General features: G+C 43.9%; 1 protein-coding gene across 3 annotated transcripts in view; it reads right to left on the bottom strand.

The window, feature by feature from the left end:
- Window positions 1-6,799: 6,799 nt before the first annotated feature.
- USP34 (ubiquitin specific peptidase 34) overlaps window positions 6,800-25,790 on the bottom strand; it is a 231,391-nt gene continuing 212,400 nt past the window's right edge. For all 3 annotated transcript variants that reach the window (XM_056567745.1, XM_056567746.1, XM_056567747.1), the window contains 15 exons: window positions 23,733-23,837; window positions 23,485-23,632; window positions 18,147-18,781; window positions 16,903-17,060; window positions 16,444-16,522; window positions 15,414-15,540; window positions 15,210-15,317; window positions 14,839-14,943; window positions 14,116-14,240; window positions 12,799-12,922; window positions 12,603-12,682; window positions 11,779-11,919; window positions 11,548-11,691; window positions 10,434-10,593; window positions 6,800-8,065 (listed from right to left, as the gene is read on the bottom strand). In XM_056567745.1, coding sequence (XP_056423720.1) covers window positions 7,452-8,065; window positions 10,434-10,593; window positions 11,548-11,691; window positions 11,779-11,919; window positions 12,603-12,682; window positions 12,799-12,922; window positions 14,116-14,240; window positions 14,839-14,943; window positions 15,210-15,317; window positions 15,414-15,540; window positions 16,444-16,522; window positions 16,903-17,060; window positions 18,147-18,781; window positions 23,485-23,632; window positions 23,733-23,837 — 2,853 coding nt within the window. In that variant the 3' untranslated portion in view covers window positions 6,800-7,451. The remainder of the gene's footprint in view (window positions 8,066-10,433; window positions 10,594-11,547; window positions 11,692-11,778; window positions 11,920-12,602; window positions 12,683-12,798; window positions 12,923-14,115; window positions 14,241-14,838; window positions 14,944-15,209; window positions 15,318-15,413; window positions 15,541-16,443; window positions 16,523-16,902; window positions 17,061-18,146; window positions 18,782-23,484; window positions 23,633-23,732; window positions 23,838-25,790) is intronic.

Below are 25,790 nucleotides of genomic sequence, written 5' to 3'. Positions count from 1 at the left end.
CAACATTTTCTGGGCTTGCCTCAGGTGTAAAAGGAGCTAGCTACTGCTCTCCCACCGCTAATAGCCTGGCATGCTGCGATCGCCGTGGCTGGCTAATAAACCATTAGATCACCGCTGTTAAAGTTGACAGCATTGTCTAAAGGAAACTTATATCCATCCCTGGTGGTCTAGTGGGGGGGATCGTACTATTTTGGTTGAAATTATTTTATCTACCAGGACAAGTGGATTTTCTTGAGGGACAAGTAGATTGTGTTCCACTTTAGCCCCTTGACAAGTAGTTTTAGTTTTTTTTTATTTCCACACCCCTGAAAATTGCATTTTTTCTTCGATTTTGTCGCACAATGATTATTTTTTTTGCGTTTCGGCGTGGATTTTTGGGTAAAATGACTAATGTAACTGCAAAGCAGAATTGGTGATGCAAAAAACAAGCCATAATATGGATTTTTAGGTGGAAAATTTAAAGGGTTATGAATTTTAAAAGGTAAGGAGGAAAAAACCAAAATGCAAAAACTGAAAAACCCTGAGTCCTTAAAGGGTTAAAACAAGTCAAAATGAGGCTCAGTAGTGTGTGTGGCCTCCACATGCCCGTATGACCTCCCTACAACACCTGGGCATGCTCCTGATGAGGTGGCAGATGGTCTCCTGAGGGATGTCCTCCCAGACCTGGACTAAAACAGCCGCCAACTCCTGGACAGTCTGTGGTGCAATGTGGCGTTGGTGGATGGAGCGAGACATGATGTCCCAGATGTGCTCAGGTCTGGGGAACGGGCGGGCCAGTCCACAGCATCAATGCCTTCCTCTTGCAGGAACTGCAACACATTCCAGCCACGAGGTCTAGCATTGTCTTGCATTAGGAGGAACCCAGGACCAACTGCACCAGCATATGGTCTCACAAGGGGTCTGAGGATCTCATCCTGGTACCTAATGGCAGCCAGGCTACCACGAGCAAGAACATGGAGGGCCCCCCAAAGAAATGCCAACCCACACCATTACTGACTCACCACCAAACCGATCATGCTGGAGGATGTTGCAGGCAGCAGAACGTTCTCCACAGCATCTCCAGACTCTGTCCCGTCTGTCACATTCTCAGTGTGAACCTGCTTTCATCTGTGAAGAGTACAGGGCGCCAGTGGCGAATTTGCCAATCTTGGTGTTCTCTGGCAAATGCCAAACGTCCTGCATGGTGTTGGACTGTAAGTACAACCCCCACCTGTGGACATCAGGCCCTCATACCACCCTATTGGAGTCTGTTTCTGTGGCCTGCTGGAGGTCATTTTGCAGGTCTCTGACAGTGCTCCTTCTGCTTCTCCTTGCACAAAGGCGGAGGTAGTGGTCCTGCTGCTGGGTTGTTGCCCTCCTACAGCCTCCTCCACGTCTACTGGTAGCGCCTCCACTGACACTACGCTGACAGATACATCAAACCTTCTTGCCACAGCTCGGATTGATGTGCACTACCTGAGCCACTTGTGTGGGTTAGTCAATATTAATAGAGTACTACAAGGCAAGTGATGTGTAGTGATACAGTCAAAATAAATACTGGTGAGTCCTCGGGCTCTGCAGGGCCCAGCCAGCCCAGTCAGACCTATCACCTAGGGTGAGCCTATATGTCACACCACAGGGTGAGCAATTTCATATACCACAACACGTTTCTACCTACTGGTATATAGTAGGTGTCATCAGGAGGTATCAAAAATAATAATAAATATAGAGACCGACATATTCGGACTTATAGTGTATAGTCCTATGTGAAAATAGTATCCATCCTGTTAAGAACCAGACCTCTAATAAAATGAGACACAGTTTTTAGTGACCAAGGAGCCTGCAAGTAAGAAAGCAAATAACTCTCCCTACATTAGTTGCTCAGTTTGAGCCAGTTCACAATGTTACATAGAATTATATCCGTGAATCCTGTGGGAGAGAAAGCAACTAATGTAGGGAGAGTTATTTGCTTTCTTACTTGCAGGCTCCTTGGTCACTAAAAATTGTCACTCATTTTATTAGAGGTCTGGTTCTTAACAGGATGGATACTATTTTCACATAGGACTATACACTATAAGTCCTAATATGTCGGTCTCTATATTTGTTATTATTTTTGATACCTCCAGATGACACCTGCTATATACCAGTAGGTAGAAACGCGTTGTGGTATATGAAATTGCTCACCCTGTGGTGTGACATATAGGCGCACCCTAGGTGATAGGTCAGACTGGGCTGGCTGGGCCCTGCAGAGCCCGAGGACTGACCAGTATTTATTTTGACCGTATCACTACACATCACTTGCCTTGTAGTACTCTATTAATATTGACTAATTAAAAGTTAAGTTTTATTGCACATCCTGAGCTTGGCCTTTGCTCATATTTATCTGAATTTGATGCTGGATGCCCCCTTATAACCTGGGGGATGCGTGGCCCTCAATACTAACTTCTTGCGCTATATTTATCCACTTGTGTGGGTTGTAGACTCAGTCTCATGCTACCACTAGAGTGAAAGCTCCAGCGGTCGGACCCCCCGCGATCTGAAACTTATCCCCTATCCATAAGAATAGGGGATACGTTTTTCAGCACTGGACTACCCTTTAAGAGTTTCCAGGCGTGCTGAGCACATGTCTGCTTTTTCCTACACTCTGTGTCCCAACTCATCTCAATTAGGTTTAGGTAAGGTGATTGTGCAGGTCACGTCATCTGACAGAGAACTCCATTACTTTCTTCTTTGGTGAAATAGGGGGAGATTTATAAAAAATAAATAAATAAACCTATGCAGAGGGAAAGCATGACCAGTTGTCCATAGCAGCCAATCAGATTGCTTCTTTAATTTATAAATGAAAAGCTTAGATAGCTTGGAGGTGTGTTTGGAATCATGATCTGAAGGCCTGTATATAAATCAGATAAGATGGCCAGTCGCTGCAGAATGCTGTAGTAGCTATGCTGCTTAAATGGGTACTCGCTGCCCCAGCATATGGCTCGCCATGTCACAGCCACGCCCCTGGTGGAGTCACGCCACCTCAATACAAGTCTATGGAAGGGGGCGTGGCAGACCCTATGCCCTCTCCCATAGACTTGCATTGAGGGGTTGTGGCGTGACGTCACGACCCCCGCTGACCGCACCCAGGGTTCTAAACGAACGCCGGATGCTGCATAGAGATCGTGGGGGTCCCAGCTGCAGGATCCTTTGGATAGGGGATAAGATGTATAGGGGCGGAGTACACCTTTAAGTTTATCCTGACATTTAAATAAATCACCAGTATCACCAGCAAGGCACCCCCCACAGCATTTCTTTCTTGCTTTACTTTAGGAATGACACTTGTGATATGCAGGAAAAGGTGAGTGGATGCAACTACAAGTATGTGGCAGTTGAAACAAAGAAATCTCAAATTTTGTCTCATCAGGCTAAGTACACATTTTTACTGGTTTAATGTCCAGTCCTTGTGTACAAGTTGATACAGCAGACCACAGAGTCATACAGGTCCCATATGGCATTTTGCAGCACATTTGCCCACTGATATCGTAACTGCGCCTCCTGTAAATCCTACACGCTTGTAGCTTGCTGAAGCTGGTTTGCCATAAATGCTCAATTGACGATAAATTTGGCTGAGAAACCCTTGAACCCCCCATTTGGGGCATGCATGCCTTCACAAAGACACTGTTTCCAACCCCTCCTAACAGTTTGGTCAGAACAACCATCCTGCTTATCTCAGTCTAGTGAGGCGCCCCCTCTCAATGTCTGTCAACTGGACAAAAAAGTGCATCATAGAGGCATGTCTAGAAGTCAACAATCACACACCAAGAGGTACACTACCCTAAAGTAGCATGTGAAAGTATTTTTTTTTTATGTTGCAGTGGGGTGCAGTTTTCACACTTTTGGGGCAAGGCCCATGTCTGATTAGACCACACACCTGTATAAAAAAAAAAAAAAAGGTTACATATCTGCCTGAGACATTACTGCTTGTCCAGTTTTTAAAGAATACGACAATTCTATCAGGGTGCCCTATTTATTTTGGCAATGACTGCATTGGAGGTGCTCTTTCATCTGTTGTGTTGTTTGCAGTTTCTGAGGCTGGTAACTCTGTTTCCTCATAGTGTTAGATTGTTTTCAACAATGCACTGAAGATACCTTTAAAGTTCATACAAAGAGGTTGCAGCACAGCCCCTGGTATCTCTTCAAGTGATTTATTAACAGCAAAATAATAATAAAAGTACATCTATTGTGGAGCGGAGAGTGTCCTCACACCATTTTCTAGCCATGTCTTGAATGTACCTGCTAGAATGCTGAAAAAAAGTTGCAGTCTTGCTTGGATCTAAGCGCCCTATGCTCTAAACTATTTCTTTAGTTTCCTTTCTTTTTATTATCTTCTTTATCCTAGCACTCGGACCCCTGCATTTCATGAAGGAAGAGGGGGGTGTTCCTCCTTCAGGAGAAGTGATGTATGTCCTTACCCTTTGTCAGGGAACCATTCACCATACTTCTCAACGCAGAACAAGCAGGGCTCTGAGGTGACCTCTGTGGGCAGGCTGACTGGTGCTCCAGGCTGTGCACTGCTTCCTCTGCTTGTCCTGTCTGCACTTGGATTATGTCCCAGCGGCTAATGGAAGAGACAGCATCCAAGCCAAATCGCAAACCACTAGTGGCCACAGACAGAGGTAAATATATATATTTTTACTTAAAAAAAAGAAAAAAACACTTTTTAATATGTTAAAGGGGTACGTGGAATTATTATTATTTTTTTTTTTTAATCAACTGGTGCCAGAAAGTTAAACAGATTTGTAAATTACTTCTATTAAAAATTCTTAATCCTTCCAGTACTTATTAGCTGCTGAATACTACAGAGGAAATGGTTTTCTCTTTGGAACACAGAGCTCTCTGCTGATATCATGACCACAGTGCTCTCTGCTGACATCTCTGTCCATTTTAAGCACTGCCAAGAGTAGGAGAAAATCCCCATAGCAAACATATGCTGCTCTGGACAGTTCCTAAAATGGACAGAGATGTCAGCAGAGAGCACTGTGGTCATGATGTAAGCAGAAAACACTGTGTTCCAAAAAGAAAATAATTTCCTCTAAAGTATTCAGCAGCTAATAAGTACTAGAAGGAGTAAGATTTAATAGAAGTAATTTACAAATCTTTTTAACTTTCTGGCACCAGTTGATAAAAAAATAAAAAATAAAGTTTTCCACAGGAGTACCCCTTTAATTATAAATTTGTTAATTATAAAGTGCTTTGTCACATATCAATGTGACAGTGCCAATTCAAAGAAAAGCTGATTTGGTTAACCCCTTTTTTGTTAAGCAATTCATTCTGGGGGGCCATTTAGCATTGGCTTGACACCACTTCAATGTTCTAAATGTCCCTGCAAATTGCATTTTTTGCATAATTTTCGGTAGAACATCTTTCAGTTGTCTATTTGGTGCACTGTACCCCACGTTATGCAGTGGAGCTGTATTTATTATTTGCTCAAATTAAAATTAGAAGTGCTTTTTTGTGGGGCAAAGCCTACTTTGCGCAAATCTACACCATCTAATAGGACAGGAAGCAGAGCAGCGCCCGCAGGTCACATATGATTAGTTCCCTGATGTGGGGACAGCGCGGTGCGGATGACCATTCATTCCCTGATGTGGGGACTGTGGAGTGAGAAGATGACCGTGCGCCCGCGGGGAGAATCATGATAGCACTGCGACTGACATGTTACTAATTCCCCCGCCATGGGGACCGTGCACCCGCAGTGGGAATCATGATAGCGCTGCGGCTGACATGTTACTAATTTCCCTGCCGATTTCCCCCACGGGCACACGGTCCCCATGGCAGGGGAAATAGTAACATGTCAGCCGCAGCGCTATCATGATTCCCCCCGTAGGCGCGCGGTCCCCATGGCAGGGAAGGGGTCAGCTGTCAGCTGTAGCGCTGATACAGCGTATTCAGTACACTGTGAGCCGGGCGCAGGGCAGGCTGAAAGCAGGAGGAGACATCCATCCTCCCGCAACAATTCAATGAATATTCATTACAGGGGTGTGGAAAAGGGGCAAACCCATTGCAGGAGAGGGGGGGAAAAAAAAAAAAAAAAAAAAACAGCAACGCCTGCAGCTCTGACGTCTTGTCCACAAGAGTGAACAAACATGGCCGCAGGTGTGGACGACAATCAAAACTACTAAACTTCCGTTACAGAAAAAAAAGGTCAGTAAAAAACATATATGCTGTGGACAGATGTATATCATGTGAATTACAAAAGTGCTAAACTCGCTACAAACACGCTAGATAACCATAAAGCTGTGGTACCGGAGTACCCCTTTAAATACCAGACAGAGTTCATGGAGTGGCTCTTTAGTATGTACAAAAATACATTTGAAACCTTCAAAGCTTATACCTCAAGATGAAAAAAAAAATTATAAAAAAAAATAAAGAAAAAGCCTTACAGTAACAATATTAGGAGACATAAGAATCTGTATTTTGTGGACCCAATGATAGAGTCTCTGAAATTAGTTGTTTTTATTAATATCATACTTATATTCTCCAGGATAAACCGTGGTAGAACAGTGATAAAATAGGTAGTTCTGTAACATTGTTCTCTAAACTTTTTAAATTTCTTTTACAAACTAGATTTTAAAACAAAGTGCAATTTCTATTTTCCTTCTCGATCTTATAGTTGCTGAACTCTGGTCTGTTTCTGTCTCTGATCCAGCAAATTAAGATTTTCTGAAATACAAACATGCGTTATTACTGTAAACTTTACAGCTCTGTGGAAGAAAGTCCGTCTAACGTGGCGCAATATATACATTTGGATTCTAAAAGAGGCCAATATACACAAAAATGAAAAGTCGTCACAATTAGTTTAATGAAGTGCACAGAATAGCGATCAATCATATCAATAAAATAAAACAATTATTTGTTTTTTTGTCTTCTTTTTTTCTTTACATCAAATGTGCTTTATTTCCTCCACAGGTATTCTGTTAAATAAAGCACCATATATACTGCCAGGCCACAGCTAGAGAGGATTCTTTACAGAATCAAATTTCTTGTGGTTTAGAACAAGTAAACTTAATTTTGATAATAAGAACCACAGAGATTTGAGGCTACTGCCTCTATTATAAGGTACAAAACTGGCACAGAGGACACCATATTATACACGGTAAAAATGACAAGTTTAAATTACATCATATTGAGTTAGGGGCCCCCCTATTATTTCAAGCGGCCATTTAATGAAAGCCACTACAGCGAACCTGAATTACATAAAACATAACCATTATGATTGGCCTTTACAAAGTGTACTGCAGATGCAATTTTTTTTCTTGACTTCTGCCTGACCAAGAATAAAGCATATAAATCTATCTTGCCATCCAAGCAGAAAGCACTTGACAAACTTAAGCACAAAAGGGAAAAAAAACTGGAAAAAACCTGCAAAAATGTATACAAACAGCTTTAAAAAAAATAAAGACTTAAAAGCAGACATGCTACAACTAATGTCAAGAAGCAGCTTTGTTTTCTTTTCCTGATATCCTCGAGACCACGAGAATTGTGGACTCAATGGTCCTGCACAGGGTATCTAAAATGTCATTTTGTTGTATATGACTAAAAAGTCCCCTGGAATGCTCACAATTTAGTGACAGGCTGAGCTCCTGACTGTCCTGTGTGGGCGACGGCTGACCATCACATCCCCGTAAGTCTGCTAAGTCAGCCAACACAGCAGATATGGAAGTGGAAGGGAGCTCATTGTCTTCCTCCATTACATTAGTCTCCTTAGGACTCTGGAGTTCTTTTATTTCTTTGCCATCTTCATATTTGGCGCTGTTGCCAAGCTGATCTTCTGTAGGTTGTGGCCGTGCAGGCAGCAGTACATCTTCAGTAAATGAAGAAGACACTTCTATTCTATATTCCTTAGTAGACAGAGGGGAGGGAGATGGAGGATCCTGTTCTGTTCCTGGATCAATGATAGAAGAGTCTCTTGTCTCATTATCAGATGTGCTTGTCGGTGTGGATGCCTCACGTTCGTTTTTCAGATCACCTATACAGCTGTCTACCATGTGATCCTCATCACTGCTAACCCGCCTCCGTTTTACTGGAGTAGCACCTTCATCATCTAAACAGTAAAAGGAAATACTGATTAAAAGAGTTTATAAAGAGGAGAGTTCCATGGACTACTCACAATCAGGCCATTTTAACCTGGAACTACCTGCTCAATAGGCAGAACTTTGCTTTTTATCTAAGTCCCATACACTTAAAGGAGTACTCCGCCCCTAGATATCTTATCCCCTATCCAAAGGATAGGGGATAAGATGTCTGATCGTGGGGGTCCTGCTGCTGGGACCCCCAGGATCTCTCTTGCAGCACCCCCTGTCATCTGGTGCATGGAGTGAGCTTTGCTCCGTGCCTGATGACTGGCGATGCAGGGGCAGGAGGATCGAGATCTCACGGCCCCCTCAATGCAAGTCTAGAGAAGGGGAGGGGGTGACGGCCGCCTCGCCCCGTTCTATAGACTTGTTTTGAGGGGGTGGGGCATGACATCACAAGGGGGCGGGGCCGTGACATCACGATCCTCTGGCCCCTGCTCGCCAGGCATCGGGCATGGAGTGAAGCTTGCTCCGTGCACTATATGACTGGGTGCTGCAGGAGAGATCGCAGGGTTCCCAGTGGCAGGACCCCCTCGATCAGACATGATAGGGGATAAGATGTCTAGGGGCGGAGCACACCTTTAACCCCTTAAGGACGCAGGACGTAAATGTACGTCCTGGTGAGGTGGTACTTAACGCACCAGGACGTACATTTACGTCCTAAGCATAACCGCGCGCATCGGAGCGATGCCCGTGTCATGCGCGGCTGATCCCGGCTGCTGATCGCAGCCAGGGACCCGCCGGCAATGGCCGACGCCCGCGATCTCGCGGGCGTCCGCCATTAACCCCTCAGGTGCCGGGATCAATACAGATCCCGGCATCTGCAGCAGTTCGTGATTAAAATGAACGATCGGATCGCCCGCAGCGCTGCTGCGGGGATCCGATCATTCATAACGCCGCACGGAGGTCCCCTCTCCTTACTCCGTGCGGCTCCCGGCGTCTCCTGCTCTGGTCTGTGATCGAGCAGACCAGAGCAGAAGATGACCGATAATACTGATCTGTTCTATGTCCTATACATAGAACAGATCAGTATTAGCAATCATGGTATTGCTATGAATAGTCCCCTATGGGGACTATTCAAGTGTAAAAAAAAATGTAAAAAAATGTAAAAGTAAAAGTAAAAAAAAGTGAAAAATCCCCTCCCCCAATAAAAAAGTAAAACGTCCGTTTTTTCCTATTTTACCCCCAAAACGCGTAAAAAACATTTTTTATAGACAAATTTGGTATCACCGCGTGCGTAAATGTCCGAACTATTAAAATAAAATGTTAATGATCCCGTACGGTGAACGGCGTGAACGAAAAAAAATTAAAAAAGTCCAAAATTCCTACTTTTTTAATACATTTTATAAAAAAAAAAATTATAAAAAATGTATTAAAAGTTTTTTATATGCAAATGTGGTATCAAAAAAAAGTACAGATCATGGCGCAAAAAATGAGCCCCCATACCGCCGCTTATACGGAAAAATAAAAAAGTTAGAGGTCATCAAAATAAAGGGATTATAAACGTACTAATTTGGTTAAAAAGTTTGTGATTTTTTTTAAGCGCAACAATAATATAAAAGTATATAATTATGGGTATCATTTTAATCATATTGACCCTCAGAATAAAGAACACGTCATTTTTACCAGAAATTGTACGGCGTGAAAACAAAACCTTCCAAAATTAGCAAAATTGCGTTTTTCGTTTTAATTTCCCCACAAAAATAGTGTTTTTTGGTTGCGCCATACATTTTATGATATAATGAGTGATGTCATTACAAAGGACAACTGGTCGCGCAAAAAACAAGCCCTCATACTAGTCTGTGGATGAAAATATAAAAGAGTTATGATTTTTAGAAGGCGAGGAGGAAAAAATGAAAACGTAAAAATTAAATTGTCTGAGTCCTTAAGGCCAAAATGGGCTGAGTCCTTAAGGGGTTAAAGACAATAAAGTAAGCTGCATACAAGAGCAGTCACCTTTCTGTTGTAAGCTAATACCGCAAACGAAAAACCGGGCTATGGGTATTTAAGGTATAGGTCTTGCTCCTGCTACGTCTATAACCAACTGTATTCAATAACTATTTAAGAGGATCAGGAGTTGACTTGTAAACATGGTGGATTTACAGCACAGAAATCTACATGCAAGCTCAAAATGATTTCCGCACCATACTATCAATCTTGATATGACTTTGTAGCTGCAAGACTATAACTTATCACCTTACCTGAGCAGAATAAAGCATACTATGGTAATTATATCCCACAATCTGTGTCATTTTTGCATTCACTTATACTGCACCATATTTCCCGGTTGATAATCCAAATGGGAGTTTATATGAACATAAAACAATAAATACTCACCTTTAGCTTTGCCATCTTTGGATTCTTGCTCTTGTAATGAATTTCTTTGCTGCTGACAGGCTCTGCATTTGCTCAGGAGATCCTGTAAAGTTGGTATTAAGGCTGTGTTCAACTGTTTTGGAGTGTGAACTGAAAGGAGTAGAATCAGTGCTCTAAGATCCTAGAACATAAGAGATAATAAAGTATATAAATAACTATTTTCTTGTATTGGTAAGAAAAATTGAAAATAACATTTTGAAGGAGTAGTCAAACCCTTAAATTAAAAAAACAAAACAAAAACAGCTTAATATGTTAAAAATAGTACTACTAATCCCTTGGAAGTCTCTATTTTCTAGTTCTATTATTTATTTATTTTAATAAACAAAACCCGTGAGCCCTTTTAAATTATACATGTGGATTACTTTAGAGATAAAAAAAGGTCAACTGTATGTTTACTTTCAGCATCATCTTTGTCCTTAAAAATAGGCTGGGGGGGGGGGGGGGGGGGGGGGGGTTAGTATTCCAACTCCGCCTATTTTGCTTAAATGGAAATAAGCTGCAATAGGAGACACAGCCCATGGGCAAGAGGAAAAAAAAAACATTTGAACTGTCTGGATGACCAATGCTCTTGAATGCTATTGTCAAGAAGAAGTTCTGCGAAATGTTGCCACTCTTTGCCTTAAAGGGGTACTCCCCCCCCCCCCCCCTATACATGTTATCCCCTATGCAAAGATTGTTTTTCATAAGTAAAGCTAATTTCAATATCGCATGTGTTTTTGAAGTAATAAAACAATAAAAAATATTACAACAATTGTAATAAATTTGGTATTGCTAAAATCCTACTGACTCAGAATTATTTTTTAGCACTTTGTAAATGGTTTAAGGCAGGGGTCTCAAACTGATGGACCTCCAGATGTTGCAAAACTTCAACTCCCAGCATTCCTGACAGCAGTAGCTGCAGCAAATGGCTGTCTGTGCATGTCCAGACATGCTGGGATTGAAGTTTTGCAACATCTGGAGGGCCACCAGTTTGAGACTCCTGGTTTAAGGGAAGGATAGTGCAAAACAAGGATCAAATGAAATGTGACTTTCCACAAGGATATTGTACAGGGAATACAGACAGAAATCCTCTTACCCCATTTAAAGTGCTGCTTGCTTTGGAAATTTCAATTCTGCTAATAAAATCCGACTCTACATTTTGATACTGATTTATGAGATGCGTTATTATTGTGGTTATGAGACTTGCACAAGATGTATCAGAAAAGACCTGACTCTGAACCTGTGAAAATAAGGAAAATGGAAAAGGATTGTAAATGAAAATTCTCCATAATTTTACTCCACTTCCCTTTGTAAAAGAAATGCGTACCTTAACTAGAAAATGAGTCAGGAATGTGTAGACCACGTTATTATTGAGAAACACACGTTCATCCATTAAAATACTTTTAATATATTCGGCAAAAACTGGATCCTCACACAGCAGCTTGATGCAGTTTTTTGCCAGTGGAGACTAAATTTCCGGAAAGAAAGAAGTGTTTACATTTACATACAAGAAACAAGGATATCTAGATAATTGTGAATATAATTATATTCTGCTTATTTATACAGCATTTTCTTACTTTCAATTGTCTAATTTTTATTATTACCATTTTTCTTCAAAGGATTATGCAAGATAAAAAAAAACAAAAAACAAAAACAAAACACAACAGCACAACACCCGTTCCCAGGTTGTGTTTGGTATTGCAGCTCAGTTACATCAAAGTGCGTGGAACCAAGTTGTAATAGCACAAGAAACCTAGTGATAAATGTGCTGGTTTTTTTTGATCCGTTATTGTACATGAACATCATTAGAGGATGGCCATAACTTTGGATTGCCTTCAAAGATCCAGGAAGGAGAGAAGCCAGACCCTCAGCTACCATCTTCCATACTGCGGTTGCTTTCTTGAGAAAACCTCTTTCAATAACATTAATAAATATTTGCCCAGAATACAAAAATATTTACACAGTTAGCAAAACACCTTTTGTTATCCTTTTTGGCTACATAAAATAACTGGATTTTAGCTGCATGTGGTAAGAGAGATATGAGACTTTATTTTGCCACGGGCATATGAAAATCACTACATATAAATATAAAAGTCCACCTTTGTGGCAGTTGTAGTCTGTATTAGCATAAAGTAACAATATGAGGGTTACCTGTGTTTGGCATAACTCAGTCCACAGTTTTGGAAACAATGCAAGGTGCAAGGACAGCCCTTCATAAGCGATCAAGACACCTGCAAAGTAAATCAGAGTTTACATCCACATATATGTACATGCAAATACATACTCATAAAACATATTAATAAAAAAAATGTTTTAACCATCTACAGCAAAGTTTTCTAGAACTTACTCAGCTTAATCAAAGCCTCAGTAAACTTTTCACAATTGATTGCCACACGGCACAGGAGATGGATGAACTGGTGATATGAAGACAAGTAATCCAGCAGCATGCGGTCATATACTTCATCTTTACCCTAAATAACAAGAGCAAAAAGGTTGTGTTCCTGAAAATATCAAGTCAAGCAAAGCAATCTTGAGGCAAATATAAGAATCCACTTTATAACTTTCCCATTTACTGGGCATCTGAATATCACAGGTATAGGATGTGCTACTAGGAGGCAACCATATTTATAAACTGAAATGTACAAAAAAAAATGATGATGGCAAATAACCGGTACGCGTATAAGACGCACTTTTTCTTCCCCAAAACTGGGTTGGGGGGGGGGGGGGGGTAAAGTTGGTGCGTCTTATACAGCAAATACACATTAAAACCCTGTCCTATCGCGGCGGTCCCTGCGGCCATCAACGGCCGGTGCCCGCGGCTAACACAGGACATCACCGATCGCGGTGATGCCCTGTATTAACCCTTCAGACAAGGGGATCAAAGCTGACCGGCGCGTCTGAAGCAAAGTGACACTAACCCAGCTGCTCAGTCAGGCTGTTCGGGACGCCGCGATTTCACCGCGGCAGTCCCGAACAGCTTACAAAACACCGGGAGGGACCTTACCTGCCTCCTCTGTGTCTGCTCCGTGCCGGGATCTCCTTTGTCGTCATCACGTCGTCGCGCACGACGTCCTGTCATTCAATAGGAGCGGCATGATGGCGGCGACGGAGAGCGAGGATGTTGGGCAGCAGAGACGTTCCGGAGCGACGGAGACACCCCGGGGACGCGGCGACAGTGATTGAGGGCGACACGTGAGTACTACCTCCTATACCAGTGGTCTTCAACCTGCGGACCTCTAGATGTTGCAAAACTACAACTCCCAGCATGCCCGGAAAGCCGTTGGCTGTCCGGGCATGCTGGGAGTTGTAGTTTTGCTACATCTGAAGGTCCGCAGGTTGAAGATCACTGTCCTATACTTTACATTGTATTTGGTTCAGAATCTTTATTTTCTGCATTTTTATCCTTTAAAATTGGGTGCGTCTTATATGGCGAAAAATACGGTAAGTCTACCTTGTGAATGCAAAAAGAAGAGACAATCCTTTCAATGGCTGCAAGTAGAGATCTTGCAACTGGTGAGGAACTGTACCATGCAGTATATGAGAAGGCTGTTCAAGCACTGAATAAGCTTTAACACTGGAAGTCCCCTCTAATTATTCTGCCCCATCCTGGGATTATATGCTAAAACAAAACAGGAACTTTTTAAGTAATTGTACATTCACCAACCTTGCTGGATTCAACCATTGTGGGCAAGAGGCACATATTGAGTTCTGGTCGGGGAGGACGAATATTGCTTTTTCCTCCTATAAGTTTCATATTTTCACGGCATGGGAAGTAGGGGCCAAGGGACACTGAAGGAAGAAAACAAAACAAAAAAAAAAACTGAATATTTGTTCCAAACGATATAATCATCCAGAGATGAATCTAAAATGTAAAATTTTGTAATGCAGGAATTAATTTTTTCTAGGTTTTCACAAGTAGATAACATACCAGCACTTGGATACTTTACAATGCTCTAGTTACAATAGAAAACACTCTATATAATTCAACACTTCTCCCTTATTAGCATGACAGGTAATGAGTGCCTGATTGCGAGCCCAGCCCCCAGACTCCCATCAATCATGAGAATGAATGTCCTGTGTCCTCCACAAATGTAGCATGCACACTCCCGCTCCATTTAAAGTCTATGAGACTGACAGACAATCAAATAAATACAGGGATTAGCCATGACCCTTGAATGGAGCAGACTTGCACACTTCACCACCACTCCTTTCATGATGGGGAAGCAGGACCTCTATTTTTACGATCGGTGGTGGACCCAGGGGTGGGGCTCCTCCAGCAATCAGACCGTTAGCCCATATTATGTGCATAGTTAATAAGTATTGATTTTAGGAAATTAGGAAATAACTTAGGACCCTTAGGAAATAACTGCAAGTAAGAGGCACTTACTTGGGATATTGCTGTGATGGTAAGTACAATGGTTGTGCTGGAGAAATGGAACCAAGGTGTGCAAGAAATCATGGGGACTTAAGAGCACAAGCTCTTTGAGAACATCTGGAATCAAAAGCAACTTTGTTACTATAAACACATTTGTGAAACATCTGACAGCATGAAGAATGTCACAGATTAAGAAATATTTTAGGAACACTATACTTGGAATACTAAGGAATGGCAAACAGACATCTTTTCTGAATGCGTATAGTGTGCAGAAAACCAAAAAATGAAAAACTGTAAATTTTAGGCTTTCCCTGTGGATCAAGGTCTATGAAAGGTGTCTACAGTATTGTTAATACTTTCTACAAAAAAATAAAATACATTACCTATGCAGGCATTTCTAAGCTCTGGTGGACTATAAGAATTTAATAGGGTTAGGAGTTTATGAGCAAATTCAATTCTTTCCTGCCATTGGATGAGTGCCTGCTTCACATCTGTGGACAGACAAAGAAATTATTTAGAATGAACACTTTATAACCATCTTATACATTCCATATAATACATGTCTACAGGATCAATGTTACTCCTACCTTTCCTCTGAAGATAAGGACGTGTGGACTTAAGGACAGAAAGAAATATGGACAAAAGCTCCACTAAGTCCCCAGTCACATGGCATGCTGTAGCTTCATGGTACATCATATGCAAAGTGTTAAAGGACTGCAACAAAACAAAGCAAATCAAGCACTGCAGTATAAATAAAATAGACAAGATCACAATATGCAATGAAATAACATTACATAATATATTCACATAGTATGGCTTTAGGAAGAGCACATTAGGTTTGACAAATAATAGAAGGGGGAATCTCTTTATAGCACAACTATTCCAACCCATGGAAGGGGGCAATGTGAGCAGAATATCAGGTACTATGTATAATGGAGGATGGCAACTCTACATAACACCATTACTCTGCCTATGGAAGACCATGTGTGTGCTGGATTAGCTATGACAGGGGCTACACATAAAGACAGGCTGCTGATGTAGTGTAATAGGTACCATATATAGTAGAAAGTATGTTGCACATGCAGGTTTGCCCCTTCAGTCACCTTGTACTGACAGTGGTACTCTCTAGTTTCCTGGGAGTCACAGGCAAAATATGGGCAGTGTGGTGGGCCACTAAAGTATAGCAGTAATGGCCGTAGAGACCCTGGAGCTGGTGATACTCTAACGCACACTAGGGGGAGCTCAAGTACAGCTTCAATGGTCATAGGAGACCATGGAGCTGTCAATGCTCTCCCAGCCACTAGAGGGTGCTGAAAACAGTAAAAGAAAGTGTCCGTGATTTACTATTGTAAACCCATGTTTTGTAAGGTTGTGTGCCGGATTCTGAAAAAAATAAAATACTCTCTTTCCATTTTACTGAGAAAACCTAAAAAAGGGGTGTGGGTGACAAAAAGGGGAGTGTCCCCAGCATTTTTACAAAAACCCAACATATTTACTAAGGTTTCCACAGAAAATGTGGTGGATTTGCAGACAGATCAGAGCACATTTTATGTGATATATTAAAAAATACTTGCACCAAAAACATCACAACAAACAATGGAGTATTGTATGGCTTACCTCTGTCATTAATATTAAGCCTCTGTTAAATACAACGAGGAGCCTGTCCTCATCAGACTCTAATAATATTCTGAAGGCACTGTAAGATACAAGGAAACTAGGTTACAAAGCCACATTATTTAGAATGCATGGGTCCATCCAATGGTACCCCCCAGTGATCATAACATCATAAGACACTAATACCATTCCGATCCTCCCAAGGGAGCAATAAAAGTTTAAAAAGGAGTTTGCCAATGAATATAGCACTCTATTTCACCAGTCAAAGTCAAAGCCATGACTAGGGAAACAGACTCCCATTTTGGTGACTGGCAAGGGTCGCAGAGGTTAGAATTCTTCTATCTAGCATTTATAATCTATTGAATGGACATATTATTTGGCTGGAATACCCCTTTAAAGATGATGTGATTGCAAAGAAAAGAGGAAAACTGTGCCACTCAGGCCTCTCCACTCAGTAGTTACCTTATTAATGTAGTCCAACAGGACCGACCATCTAAGCAACGTAAATAGCAACTTATTGTTGTTTTCTTAAACTGCTTGATATCTTCAAGCTCTTCTTCTCTCATGTCCGGTCTCTGAGCTACAAACAGCTGCATGAGGTTAAACAATTCTTCCACAGCCTGAAAAGAACATAAGGACAAAATATGCTTAAACACTTCAAGAGCGGCCACAAATGTAGTGAACTTAACTAATGCACTTATTTCATACATCAACATTCCTTAGCTCTGCTAGAAGAGCAGGGATAATGTTACAATGTCATGTAAATCGCATTAAAGGGGTATTCTCATGTCAAACATTTATGGTATAACCACAAGATGTTCCATAAACACATGATAGACCACAACTATCTCTAGGTTAAAACCCACTAGGCATAAAGAAAACAGCAGAGGTTATGTAACTCTTACTGGGTTATTATTTACTCAACACTTTCTAAAAGAAGATCAATAATAGCTATGCTCAATAAAAATATTAAAAAGGACACCTGCAGCCTAAATAGACTTATCCCCTATTCACAGGATAGGGGATAAGTGTTTGATCGCAGGGGGACCGAACGCTGGGACCCCCCCCCCCCCACAATCTCCTGCACAGGGCCCCGGCTCTCCCATGCAAGAGGCGTGCCGGCGACACGCCTCCTCCATGTAGTTCTATGGGAAAGGCTGGGAGGCAGCGTTCGTGCATCCCCCCTCCCCCATAGAGCTGTATGGGGGTGGGGGTGTACAGTTGACCGCTAAGCCCATTTAGCCACAGCACGGCAATGCCGGGGCCCCGTTCGGGAGATTGTGTAGGGGCCCAGGGGTCGGACCCCCCCCGTGATCAAACACTTACCCCCTATCCTGTGGATGGGGATAAGTGTATTTAGGCGATGTCCTTTAAAAGGTGTTGTCTCATGAATGCAACTATTATCCTATATGAAGGCATTTGAACGTCATAGTGGGTGGTCCTCCACTTGGAAAGCCTCTTCATGTGCTAAAACAGGAAGTTTCTCTGATTGACTCAAGTTGCCCTTTAATCACAATATAAAAGGGGTGATCTCTAAGAAGACAAGCGCTTTTAACATGGCTTCAGAGTTTGCATAACAATTTTGCATAAGTATTTTACAATATAACACATTTTGTAGACATAATGAAGATACAGCTCAAAAAAAGAACAGTATTTTACATACAATGATTACAATTTCAATTCATAGGCTTATTTTTACTGCTTACCGCAGGGTACTGGCTGGCATGTGGTGTGAGGTTTTTGAAGGCCCACTGAATGTTCTGGTGTGAGGCAAGTTGTCGAGTGAAGGCGGGAGACTGCTCACAGCACATGCGGAGAATACCATAATAGGCAGGCAGCATGCCACGATTGAAGAGCACCACATCTTGGTCATCATGGTCAGCCAAAATATAATTAAAGGCAATGTTCTTGGTGACGACAGGGTTCTGAACAATAAGGCGCACATTCTCGGGACAGTCAACACATATGTTGTGCCAGAAAGAAAGGAGTGCTTGTTTATTGTGGTTTGTGGCTATGGCTGGTTCAGACAGCTTGGGCTGGAAGAGGTTCCACAAATCCATAAAATACGTAGAGAACATAAGCTTTTCAGTTTTGGAAATTAAACAATAAGTCATGAAACTAAAATATGGCACCAGTTTGGTAGTGCCATGCACAGCAGCATCAACATAAAGCTTTGCTCTAGAAAGTAGGCCCAGGAGGACATTGTACACCTGATGAAGCACAACAGTCGTGTCTGGACTAAGGGGCAGGTCTCGTGTAGGAATGTGAAGAGAACGAGTTGATCTAAACATCTGACGAAAGGAGTTACTCGGGATCAGGGACACCAGCAGGTAGGCTGCAGCTGCAAAAAAAAAAAAAGGCAAATACGGTAAGGACTAAGGTTTTAAACCGAAATTTAGCAACAGCAGTAAAGATTGTACTGAGTCTCTATGACCTGCAAGGACTCTAAAATAACACTTTATTAATGAGGAGGTACCTTTTTTCACAGTTGTCACATATTAAGGAGATATCACAATAAGTTGTCACATATTAAGGAGATTAAAAAAAAAATATAATAATAAAAAAAAAGATTTCTGGCATGTCAAACGGACATGTCAAGAGTTTTGATAGGTTGGGGCCTTAGTATTCCATAGATTTCTAGCTATGGCTGGGAGAAGTGTGCAGCTGGGTGCTGCACTCCCTGACTCTCCGCTTAATCCATCAGGATTCATAGCTTTATAATGAGGCTTGTCTCCTGCAATAAGCATAAATTTTACACCACACTGGGGAATGAGGCATGCCACAACACACTCCTCCTGCCTATATCTAGAGATTGGTGGGGGGTCTTATCACTGAGACCCTGAAGAGTCAAAACTTTAGACATATCTGTGTGACAAGTCAAAAGTAGATTTTTTATGCTTACCATAAAACCTCTCTCTCAGAGGACACAGAGACCGTGGGTATATCTTGCTGCCATTAGGCCTACAAAAAGAAGTCGGCCCCTCCTGGCAGTATACCCCACCTACTGACCCTGAGCTAATTAGTTTAGTCCCAAAGCAGTAGGAGAGTACAGACAGAGAAAGAAACAAGCAGGCGTCCAAGGGAACCAGACAAAAAATAACCGAACACTACCAAATCATAACAAAACCAAATCAAAAAACAAACAAAACAAAAGTGTGGGCCCCCAAAACAAAAGGGTGTCCCCCAATGGATCCTCTGAGAAAGACTTTACTCTAAGCATTATAAATCTACTTTTTCTCGGTCAGCTCCATTGGGAGACAGAGAGACCGTGGGACTACCAGAGCAGTCCCCAGGGTGGGAAAATTACCCAAAACAGAATCAGGCAGAAGACTGAGCCACTGACACCCGCAACACCTTGTGACTCAAACCGGCGTCAGCAGACGCAAAAGTGTGAGCCTGGTAGAATCTGGTGAAGGTGTTCAAAAAAGACCAAATGGTCTCCTTGCAAACTTGCAAGGCCCAAGCCCTATTGCGTAGCGACCAAAAAGCCCCAACGGAACACGTGGAATGCACAGTCACTCGAAAGGGTGGGACCTTCTCCTTACAACGGTACAATTCCGAGATGTCAGAACGGATCCACCGCGAAATGGTCACCTTGGAGCCTTGCGATGACCCTCCAGAAAAACAAAGAAAGCGTCACCCTGACGGAAAGAGGAGGTGACGGAAAGATAGATCTGGGCAGAGCGAAACCACATGCAGACAATGGAGAGAACTCTCCTTGGTGTTGGATGGAGCCAGACAGAAGGCAGGAAGAACGATCTCTTTCACGTGAAAGGAGGAGACCACCTTGGGCAAGAAGGAGGGAGGCAGCTGAAAAACAACCTTGTCCTGGTGAAGGACCAAGAAGGGAAAGCGACAAGAGAGCTGCCAGCTCAGAGACCCTCCTAATGGAGGTAATGGCGATGAGGAAGGAGACCTTCCAGGAAAGAACATGAAGGGAAGCGTCCCGAAGGGGTTCAAACTGATTTCAGGCTTGGAGCAATCAATGCCGATCGAACGCGCCAGAGGCAGGTAAGGCACACTCCGCTCGCATTCTAGCTGACCGATTTCAACGCCATGGTCCCGATCAGCCCAACTGAGCTGCCGGGAGTGTATTTTTGTTACTTTAGACAGAGCGATCAACTTTGAATGTCGTGTCTAAAGGGTTAATAGCGGGCGGCACAATGATTGGTGCTGCACGCTATTAGCACAGGATCGACCCGCTATGACCTGGGGTCATGCCGCGTTATAGACCGGGTGGCAAGGAGGCACGGAAAGGAGAAGATAACCAGAGAGACTGACTGAGCCTTAGACCACCTTAAATAGGCCTGCCAAGTGCAGTGGTAAATCCTAGCAGAGGAAAGCTTACGAGCCCGCAGCATGGTGAAAATCACCCCGGAAGAAAACCTCAGAGCCCTCAGAACCCTTCAACCGCCACGCCGTCAAATGCAGCGACAGTAAATTGGGGTGGCAGAGAGGACCCCCTGTAGAGCAGATCGGGGCAAACCAGAAGATGCAGAGGTATGTAGGTGTACCACGTGTGCCTGGGCCAGTCTGGGGCCACCAGAATGGCGGGAATGCCCTCTGCCTGGAGTTTCCTCAGAACCCTGGGCAGGAGAGGCAGAGGGGGAAAGAGATAGGGAAAATTGAAGGACGACCATGGAATTACAAGCGGTCCACCACCAAAGGGTCGTGTGACTTTCCTTCAAAGCAGGGAATCAGTCTGTTGTGGCAAGACGCAAAGAGATCCCCGTCCGGGTCCCCCAAAGAGCGCATATCTTCGCTAATGCCTCCAGATGGAGAGACCACTCCCCCGAATCCAGGGAGGAGTGGCTGAGAAAGTCCGCTTCCCAATTCTCCACGCCCGGGATGTGAATCGCGGAGAGAGCAGGCACTTGAGTCTTGGCCCAGAGCAGAATCTTGGAGACCTCCTCCATCACTGAGTGACTGTGCATGCCAACCTGGCAATTGATGTAAGCAACCGCCGTGGTGTTGTCCGACTGGACTTGAGCGGGATGACCCTGAAGGAGGATCTCCCAATGGAGGAGGCAAAGAAAAATGGCACAGATCTCCAGGAGATTGATGGGGAGGCGAGCCTCCTGAAAGGACCAGCGACCCTGGACTGTCAGGTCCCAAAACACACCTCCCCAACCCAGGAGACTCGCATCGGTCGTGACAACCTGCCAGTGGAGGGGAAGAAACTACCGCCCCTGGAGAAGGAGGGGAGAGTGGAGCCACAACAGAAGAGCCCGACGAACGGAAGAGGGTGGAAGAATCCGGTGACCCAGAGTGGATGCCAACTTGTCCCACTGGGCCAAGATGGCCAGCTGGAGAGGGCGACAGAAAAATGGGCAAAGGGAAGCGCCTCAATGGCCGCCACAATCTGGCTCAGCACCTTCATGCAGAATAGAATCAGAACAGGAGAGGGCCGCTGTAGTTGTCGAACACCCTCCGTCAGGGAGCGATGCTTGTCCAGCGGAAGACTAACACAGGCAGCCACCGTGTCAAAGAGGAGACCCAGAAACACAAGAGACTGAGTGGGAGAAAGGTGAGACTTTTCCTGGTTGATCACCCAACTGAAGGCTGCTTCCAAGTCGCTTCTAGCGATGAGTCAAATTTAGCATGAGAGCTGAAAGCCTTGGGGGAACGACGAGAGCGGCGAAAATAAATTTATGGATCAGGATCCGAAGTGCTTGGGGCCTCTAGATTAAACATGTCCCTGATGGCTGACACAAAAATGTCCACCATATCAGACTTGGCAGAGTGCTCCTCTTAATCTGTGGTGGCGTCTGACACGTCATTCGCTAATTCCCCTGGAGAGTGGGAGCGTGCCAAGGTCGACGTAGACTGAGGCGTATTGGACCTGGAACAGTGAGTCGAAGACCTGGGAGGAAGAGGATTGTGATCTACAGGAAGAATGGCTATACCGATTGCGTGGCTCAGAAGAAGAGCCTGAAGAAAGCACTTTTGGGCGCTTGTGAGAGCTAGAAGTGGGTGTCAGGAAAAACTGAGCAGGACTCCCTGGGGAAGACCACTCCAAGGCCGAAACCACTGTCCTGGAGACCCTAGCCAGATCGGAAATAGACTGAGAAAGGGAGGAAACCCACACTGGAGGGGGGCAGATAACGCTTGTTCCAGGGGGGCATCCTGAGAAGAAAGTACAGGAGGGATGGTGCGCGTGGTGGAGCAGGTGAATTCAGTGGAGCCAAAGGGCATTATGGTCTTGCAGCCCAAACAAGAGTAGTAGGTGACTAGTGTGATTTGAGGAATATACTCAACCTGCATACAACCATACTCACCTAAGATGTATTTAGACAGCTATGGTCACCTGCATCATATCAGGCTGAGACAGCGGGAGGAGCAGGGATGATCGGGGGACCCGGACCCAAGGTGCAACCTCAGGAGCTGGTCGTTGGCGGGAAGGGGTTAATGGTGCATACTCTATGCCCTGTGCCCCTTAGCCGCATATGGGGGAACAGGGGGCACCATGCTCCTGAACCTCCACCTAAAAACCAGAAGAGAAAAAAGGAGAGAAAAACCTAATTACTTGCCGTAGCTAGAAAAAAAAAAAAAAAGACCAGGTCTAGAGAACTCCAGAACTGTGCCTGCCTCCTATTACACCAAGCTAAAACTGATTAGCTCAGAGTCAGTAGGCGGGGTATATCCTGCCAGGAGGGGCCGACTTCTTTTTGTATGCCTAGAGTCCGACTCCTAGTTGCAGCAAGATATACCCACGGTCTGTGTCCCCCAATGGAGCCGATTGAGAATTTATTTAGTATTATTTTTTATAACTACAATAAGGAGATTTTTTAACACTTACCGTAAAATCTCTTTCTCGAAGGATCCATTGGGGGACACAGACCGTGGGTGTATGCTGCTGTACATATCCTAGAGACAGCAGCATACACCCACGGTCTGTGTCCCCCAATGGAGCCCATAGAGAAAACCCTTTTAAAAATTGTGTACAGCAAAAATAAAGAGAAACCCATGTACCAGGTCGCAGAAGGCTTGCTGAATATGAAAAATGCTACGCATTATGGACTTCTTTAACTAAGCTGCACTTACATGTTCTCACTCTTGGATAGTTGTGAGCCAGTAAGAAACGTTCCACCCAGTTCTCCATGTTCTGTAACACCCAGCTGTGTGCCAGCTTGTTTCGAGGAGTTTGCACTGCCAGCCAATCTAAGCACTGAGATGGATTGTACTCGATAACCTTCAAGAAGAAAAAGAATAAGCAGGAGTAAAATACGTTTTCCAATAAGTCTCCAGAGCCCACGAGCCTTAACTTTTTTTTTTTTATTAAATGAACTTACCTCCCATATTCTTTGCAAGATGTAGGAGGCAAATGGAGGCATTCCTGGTGGTCCTCCAGCAAACTCCATGATCATCGTAAGCAGTTTGAAGAAAGGATTAGCAGCCTAAAATACAGACAAGTTTAACAAATTTCGTCAGACTGTTAAATTCACTAGGCCAATTTTTTTTTCATTAAAAGGATTATTTTTTTTTGCAGAGCATGAGTTAGGTAAAGAAAAGACCAGAGCCTTAGTCACAGGGTATCTTTCTATGTAGAATAAAGACGGCTGACAATATCCAGGTGGGTACCTTTTGTTATATACATTATGCCCCATATGTTTGCGTTCACCTCTAAACTGTTATCTGTTTGCATTGAACAATCTTATATACCCTCCTGATGCGGATTTTAATAATGTTGGATTTTTTTATGCTTACCGTAAAATCTCTCTTGGAGGATCCATTGGGGGACACAAACTGTGGGCACATGCTCTTGCCACTAGGAGTCACTGACACTAGGCATACAAAGAAAAGTTGGCCCCTCCTTGCAGGATATACCCCGCCTACTGACCTTGAGCTAATCAGTTTAGTCCCAAAGCAGTAGGAGGAAACAGACAGAAAGAAACCAGTGTCCGAGGGTACCAGACAAAAAAGGGAACCGAATCACCACTCGGCCAAAAACAAACCGAACCTTAGTCACAAACCATGGGTGGGCGCTCTGTCCCCCCAATGGATCCTCAGAGAAAGAGATTTTACGGTAAGTATAAAAAATCCACTTTTCTCGGTCGGTACCATTGGGGGACACAGAAACCGTGGGACGTACCAAAGCAGTCCCCGGGGTGGAAAAAAAACAACAACACAGAATCAGGCAGAGGACTGAGCAATACCTTGAGCCCCAAATATACATCAGTGGATGCGAATGTGTGAACTTGGTAACATTTTGTGAAAGGGTGCAAGGACAACCAGGTGGCCACCTTACAGACTTGCAGGGCCGAAGCCCTGTTGCGTAGAGCCCAAGAAGCCTCAACGGAACGCATGGAATGTGCAGTCACTCAAAAAGGTAGAACCTTTCCTGTACGACGGTACGATTCCAATATGGCAGAACGGATCCACCGCGAAATGGTCGCCTTGGAAGCCGGAAGACCCTTGCAACTACCCTCTGGAATCACGAAGGAGTCACCCTGCCAAAAAGAGGAGGTGACCGAAAGATATATCTGGACAGCCTGAACAACGTCCAGACTATATAGCATTGGAAGGAGCCGAACAAAAAGAAGGAAGAACAATCTCTTCGTTCACGTGAAAGGGGGAAACGACCTTGGGCAAGAAGGAGGGAGGTGGCCGAAAAATCACCTTATGCTGATAAAGGACCAAAAGAGGGGAGCGACAGGAAAGAGACGCCAACTCAGAGACCCTTTAATGGAAGTTATAGCGATGAGAAAGGCAACCTTCCACAAAAGGATGTGAGGAGAGGCATCCCTAAGAGGTTCGAACGGAGTGTCCCTCAAAACTCCAAGCACCAGGTTGAGGTCCCAAGGAGGAGTGGGAGACCTGAAAGGCGGCGCCTTATGGGCCACGCCCTGCAGAAAGGTGCAGACATAAGAATTAGAAGCTAACTGCCGTTGAAACAAAATAGAAAGAGCCGACACTTGACCCTTAAGAGAGCTGAGGGTGAAATGTTGATCTAAACCAGATTGTAGAAAAGCAAGAAGGCGCGGAAAGGAAAACATGAACGGGAAAAGAGACTGCACCTCGCACCACCGGAAATAAGCCTTCTAAGTGCGGCGGTAATTCCTGGCGGAGGAAGGCTTCCGTGCTCGAAGCATGGTGCGAATCACCCCAGATGAAAACCCCCGAGCTTTCAAAACCACGGTTTCAACTGCCACGCCATCAAATGCAGCGACAGTAAACTGGGGATGGCAGAGAGGACCCTGGGAGAGCAGATCGGGGTGAAGTGGAAGATGCAGTGGTATGTCGGCGACACACCTGGAGGCATAGGGAGGAGCTGAATTGGCTGTCGCCCCAGCAGGCCCCAAGGCAGAACAGAAGTGCTCAACCGCTGCAGAACTGCGGACACAAAATCA

Source organism: Hyla sarda, chromosome 3, assembly GCF_029499605.1.
Source record: "Hyla sarda isolate aHylSar1 chromosome 3, aHylSar1.hap1, whole genome shotgun sequence".
NCBI lineage: Eukaryota > Metazoa > Chordata > Amphibia > Anura > Hylidae > Hyla > Hyla sarda.
The sequence above is the reverse complement of the archived record's forward strand: the minus strand, read 5'-3'. Positions and strand labels throughout refer to the sequence as shown.